Source organism: Helianthus annuus, chromosome 17, assembly GCF_002127325.2.
Source record: "Helianthus annuus cultivar XRQ/B chromosome 17, HanXRQr2.0-SUNRISE, whole genome shotgun sequence".
Classification (NCBI taxonomy): Eukaryota; Viridiplantae; Streptophyta; class Magnoliopsida; order Asterales; family Asteraceae; genus Helianthus; species Helianthus annuus.
Window position 1 is genome coordinate 42,611,664 of NC_035449.2, and position 6,746 is coordinate 42,618,409.

The following is a 6,746-nucleotide window of genomic DNA, read 5'->3' on the forward strand; positions in this document are numbered from 1 at the left end:
CAACATTGGTACCATACCTATATTCATTTTTATTGTTTTCGGATTCAATAATTTTTTACTTATACAAAGAACCAAACCGATACCGGATTCAATAACTTACCACGGCGAGGCGCGGTGCTTTGAAACAATAAGTTGCATACATAGCGCGTGTAGTCTGTGTAGTCTTAACAAATAAGGAGCATTGTTAGGAGTTTTCTGTTTTCCCAAGCCTTTGAAACAAAAGGCTATGTGAATTGACTCTGATTTTTTCAATCTTTACAATCTTGGTTCATTCAAAGTCAGAAAGTAGAACCATCTGATTTGATTCGTTCAAAGTTATTAATTCCATAATTGCCTCCTCAACTTGGTTTTAATCGGAACATTTACATGCTAATTTCACAGTTATTTTCTTCACTCGAGCATTTGGTCCACAAGAGTGACTTGTAGACTCAAGAGTTACGTTTGAGCTTTTTCGTGATCTCGATATGATGCCTCACCAAAGAAACAAACTGTATCACATCTATCACAAATATGTCAGGTAAAATATACCCTAACAATACTTTGATTCTTTTTTCTTTAGCCGCCAACAACGTTAGGAGTGCTGCAAGTTAGGCAAAGATTGCTTTTCATTAATATCAAGTACGCAAAATTCAGTAAAGGAAGATTATGCATTGCATTTCAAAATGTAAACTAAAGCAAACAGAACAAAAGTAACAGCATCTGTTTGATCAAAACCAATGAGCCCATTGGTCTAACAATTAGGAAAACATAAAACCAGACTTAACAATACTAATCAAGAACTAATACTCTTCACCATCATCTTCCTCATTATCACAAGACTCAAGCCCAACCTCCTCATAATCCTTCTCAAGAGCAGCCAAATCCTCTCTTGCCTCCGAAAACTCACCTTCCTCCATACCCTCACCAACATACCAATGCACAAACGCCCTCTTCGCGTACATCAAATCAAACTTGTGATCAATTCTCGAAAACACCTCAGCAACACTGGTCGAGTTAGAAATCATGCACACTGCCCTCTGAACATTAGCCAAATCACCACCTGGAACAACAGTTGGTGGCTGGTAGTTGATACCGCACTTGAACCCGGTTGGACACCAATCAACAAACTGAATGGTTCTCTTTGTTTTGATAGTAGCAACCGCTGCATTCACATCTTTTGGAACCACGTCACCTCGGTACATCAAACAGCACGACATGTATTTCCCGTGGCGGGGATCACATTTCGCCATCATAGACGATGGCTCAAAAGCACTGTTGGTTATCTCCGCAACAGATAGCTGTTCATGGTAGGCTTTTTCAGATGAGATAACAGGAGCATATGATGAAAGCATGAAATGGATCCTAGGGTATGGCACCAGATTGGTCTGAAACTCGTTCACATCAACGTTCAGCGCACCATCGAATCGAAGCGATGCGGTCAAAGAGGAAATCACCTGTAACAACACCAGATCATCAATTAAACATTTGCTTGTAAAAACACAAAATAAAATGGATTCAATTTCATTCAGGCGTTTCATCGAATACCTGTGAGACAAGCCTGTTCAGGTTGGTGTAAGTTGGCCTCTCGATATCAAGCGACTTACGACAGATATCGTAAATAGCTTCATTATCAAGAAGGACCGAAACATCAGTGTGTTCGAGAAGCGAGTGAGTCGAAAGCACAGAGTTGTATGGCTCAACAACAGACGTAGACACCTGAGGCGATGGATAAACAGTGAAACCGAGTTTTGATTTCTTTCCATAATCAACAGACAGCCTTTCTAGAAGCAGAGACCCTAGACCAGAACCAGTTCCACCTCCTACAGCATGGAACACCAAAAACCCTTGCAAACCGGTACAGTTATCAGCAAGCTTCCTAATCCGATCCAGACACAAATCCACAATCTCCTTGCCAACTGTTCGACAAAATGCCTCAGATAATTTCATAACATAACTATTTGATAAAAAGCTTCAAAGAATTAAACAAACATTTGCATAACAATACATCTGAAATAACAAAACTAGATCTATTTAGACTCAAAACTGTTTGACAAATTGCATAAAAGAATTCATCAAACATTTGCATAGCAATACATCTAAAATAACAAAGCTAGATCTATTAAGACTCAAAACTATTTGACGAAATGCCTTCAAGAATCAAACAAACATTTTCGCAACAAATGATATGGAATAACACAACTAGATATGTTTCGACGAAATGCCTCAGAGAATTAAACACGCAGCGATAACAAAACATCTGAACAAACAAAACTAGATCTGTAAAAACGTACACAACTGTTCGACGAAATGCCTCAAAGAACTAAACACACAAATTCATAACAAAACATACATAACAACAAAACCAGATCTAATTAACACACAACCGTTCGACGAAATGCCTCAAAGAACTAAACACACAAATTCATAACAAAACATCCATAACAACAAAACCAGATCTAATTAACACACAACTGTTCGACGAAATGCCTCAAAGAACTAAACACACAAATTCATAACAAAACATCCATAACAACAAAACCAAATCTAATTAACACACAACTGTTCGACGAAATGTCTCAAAGAACTAAACACACAATTTCACAACAAAACAAGATCCGTTGAAATCACTTACTTGTGTAATGACCTCTGGCAAAGTTGTTAGCAGCATCTTCCTTACCGCTAATCAGCTGCTCAGGATGAAACAGCTGGCGATAAGTACCAGTTCTCACCTCATCAATGACAGTAGGTTCCAGATCTACAAACACCGCACGCGGCACATGCTTTCCGGCACCGGTCTCACTGAAAAACGTGTTGAAAGCATCATCTCCGCCTCCAACAGTCTTATCACCAGGCATTTGTCCATCAGGCTACAACAATTTCACAAAAATCAAAATCAAACACCGTACAAAATGAAATAAAATTCAGATTCGAGAAATTAGGGTTTGAGATCTGACCAGAAGACCGTGTTCGAGACAGTAGAGCTCCCAGCATGAGTTGCCGACCTGGATTCCGGCTTGACCGATGTGAACAGAAATGCACTCTCTCATTTTCGATTGTTAGCTGACGGAGACGTATACTAAGACGTCTGTTAGCTGTGGGGGAAGAAGAAGAAGAGGGATAATGATGATGAAGAAGAATGATGGGTATGTTTGTGTTTATATAATAAAATAAAGTGTGTAAATGCAGGCCGTTTGAAATTTGAAATGGGAATTGGAAAGCAGCTGGCAATTAACCGTTACAAGTTTTTGAATTTTGAAATTTGAATTTCAGTTTCTAGAAGGTTCGTTTTATTGGGCTATTTGTGTTTTTGTTTTGGGTGGGTGGGTGGGCTTTTATTTGGATCCGGATACATGCTAAAAATGTGTTTTGGATGTTGAATGTTGAAAGAATATCTTTGATTTTCTTTGCAACCAAATAACCAAATTAATGTTGTTAACCCCTAAAACATGGATAACAAAACAAACTCTCTCCTTTGAAGTTGATTTTCAAATCATAGATATATCAATTTTTTGACCTTTTACTTTTATTATGTATAAAAGAAATTGGAACCTTAGGCCACAATGCAATATAGGGGTGTGTAAATGGCAATTTAGTTTGGTTATTGCCTTTAACTATATCCATAAGTGTTAGCTTCGGTTATGGATTTTTCTTAATCATATCTATAACCGAACTTCGGGTCGATTAGTCGGTTACGAGACTTGTTTATGGTTCGGTTTCAATTAATTTACAGTTCTAAGTTTGAACTAAATTTTAAACTAAATGAACATGTTAGACGATTATTGTCTTAGTTATAGTCATTTTTATAAATTAAAAAAAAGACAAAAGAAACATACACATGCATACAATGAGTCAAATTTGATTCCCGTGGTGCGACGCGACGGCTAAGATTTCCTGATCTGAGTTTGGTTTTTGTCACGTTTAGTCCCTGTAGTTTATGTAGGTCATGATTTAATGTGTTTTAAGTGAAAAGGCATATAATAAAGGGGTATTATGCAATTTTAACACAAGAACAAATATGAATAAGTACAAATAAGTATCGATGACGTATAAACATTCGTGAAGACGTATAAATTACGTATGTATGTTATGTATTTGAAGATTTATCACACGTTTACAGGAATCACGAATAATGCACCACACGTATAATGGATTAAATTGTATAAGCATGTACGAATAAATAATGTATAAATTGTAAGAAATAATGAATTTTATTATGATACAAGTCTTGGATTTCACAACGATACCACGAAACGACGATTACAAGGAATACAAGTTTCCAAAAATAGAAATACAAAAAAAGCTTTCTAATTCAGGTAAATTACGAAAAAGCGGGGCGTTACAGTCTCCCCTCCTTTAGGAAATTTCGTCCCGAAATTTATTAAAGAAGAAGACTTTGAAAAGGCGTTTTGGCTAAAAGAATGATCGTCAAAAATCGAAGTTTGGAAGTTTTTGAAATGTGTTCAAAAGTGTGAAATTTTAAGGAACGAAAAAGATAGGTTTTGTGAAATGAGTTTGTTTGACTGAAATGATTGGAGGCATTAACATAAGTAGAACGTGCATGTGGGTGTATAGACAATGGAACTTAAACAAGTTTGAATAACTCAAAAAAATGGAGAGGTATTTTAAAATGTGATATCTAAGAAGTAAACTTTCATATAAAACAGTAAGCATTTCGATGATAAGTGTGGCCGCACTATAAGTTGTAAGAAAAGTTTTATTGGTTTCCAGAGAACTAATAAATCACATGTTAATAGGAGATTATTCATTGATGAAGAACGAGAAAAATAGGTATCTTAAATAAAACGATTTTGGAGGTAGCGGCCAACTAAGTATGTTTGCACATAAATAAAGGATGGAGAAAAAACAATTTTTAGCAAGAAAGTATTTTCGAGGTAAACAGATTGATTGTATACGAGGTTTGTATAAAGGACAAAGAATATCTGGGAATAACGGAGATACGAGAGTGAACGATTAATCCAGTAAAGGAATGCAAGGATAGGAATGTTATGTGTGTTGGGTAATAAACGAAAGTGATGCGTTAAGAATTAGGTCTCGTCATGGATAATCGGATATCGTGCGCTAGCAATGTGTTTGTGAGTTTTTAAAGTTTGTGTATTAGGTCTAAATATGGTCTGCAAAACACCGAATTTCTCATGGCACGTTTTAGGAAAGTTTGGTAACATGGTGAAAACACTTATATATAGGAAGTACCAACGGCGTATCCACCATGTTTTAACCATGCTATGTCTGTTTCGTATTCTATAACACCCCAAATTTTATGAGCTATTTAATAAAAAGCTAGTTATGAATAATTAAGAATAAACTTTTGGTCATAATAATATAAACATCATTCTTGAAGGGCCAAACATGATTAAATGGAAAGATGAGTTAATAAAAACAAAATAAAACACAAACACGCACACACACACACACATGTGTGTGTGTCGACCTAGCAGAGAAGAAAAAGGGGGAAACCCCTTAACGTCACAAAATCTGCAAATTGAAAGAGAAATTCAAGTTTAAGTTCGTGCATGAACCAGGATTCTTGATCACCCAAGTGTTCTTCACACCAAGTAAGTTGACTTTTATGTTTTGATGATGTTTGACGAAGTGGGTTATGATGAATTTGTGAATTTGGTTGAAATTAAATGATTATTTGTTAACCCTATCATGTTGAAGTTGAATCATGGTTAAATTTTAGTTATTTGGATGATTTAGAATGAAACCCATTGCATGAATTTGAAGATGATAATCATGATGAGCTTGTAGATAATATATTGTGATTTTGTGATATATAAGGTGTTGTATGATAGATTGTGATAGGTAAACTTGATTGAATTGATGATTATGAGATTTTGCTTAACACTAAATTGTGACAATAATTAAAAAAATTTAAATTTCCATTTCATTTCATTTCATCAATTCAATGATACACTGTTTCAAAATAAAATACAACATCTTGGAAGTGAACATAACTAAACATCGAAATAGATAAATAAAATTTGGGTGAGTTTCTCATTCCACCATAAGTAGTTTTCTTGTGGCATCATCATACATTTCTTGCAACACGTAATAAGTAGCCGTCAACACAAATAATGTCGGTGAGCATACTAGTTTTGTCTACGTAGCATATAAAAGATTGGTTCTCAAATCCACATGTTAGAGTATACTAATCATGTTACATACTAGGATACAAAACTAAGTATCAATCCAACGTTTCCACTAGTGTAATCTTATCACCAAAGTGAATAAGACCATAAAGATTAAATACTTAACAATGACCCAACAAACAGCGAGGTGTGCTAATCCTATAGCGTTATACATGTTAAGGGAGGCTTGCAAGGTTAATGATGTAATAGTAAGCATGAAATGTCAAACATGGATTCAGAATAAGCATAATAATTAAGCATGTATACAAATTGGGTGTTTGTATGTGAATTAAGTATGTTTACATGTTACAACCTAAGTAGTGATTAAAACGGAAAATGAGTCAAGTATACTCACGGTTTGCGAAGATTTTCACAAAAAGCGAGTGTGCGGTTTTGGAGGATGGAATCACCAAGTTACCCTAAAAAGGATAAACAAAGGTGTATGAGTTTGATGATATGGAGATTGGGGTAAATGGGGCTTATAAGTATGAAATTATATAAAATATGGGTCAGGATTTAGAGAAAACGGTAGAAAGTGTGAGAACGGTGAGAACGCTTATGAAATTATATAAAACATGCTTAAAACACTTGTACATTATGCTTAGAAAGTGGTATGCA

General features: G+C 35.4%; 1 protein-coding gene across 1 annotated transcript; it reads right to left on the reverse strand.

Annotated features, from left to right (window-relative positions):
• Positions 1-628: 628 nt before the first annotated feature.
• Positions 629-3,116, reverse strand: LOC110921509 (tubulin alpha chain). The gene is made up of 4 exons (XM_022165848.2): positions 2,934-3,116; positions 2,612-2,846; positions 1,525-1,895; positions 629-1,433 (listed from the first exon to the last, which is right to left on the reverse strand). The coding sequence occupies exons 1-4, from the start codon at positions 3,024-3,026 to the stop codon at positions 780-782; spliced, it is 1,353 nt and encodes a 450-aa protein (XP_022021540.1). The 5' UTR covers positions 3,027-3,116; the 3' UTR covers positions 629-779.
• Between the last annotated feature and the right edge of the window lie 3,630 nt (positions 3,117-6,746).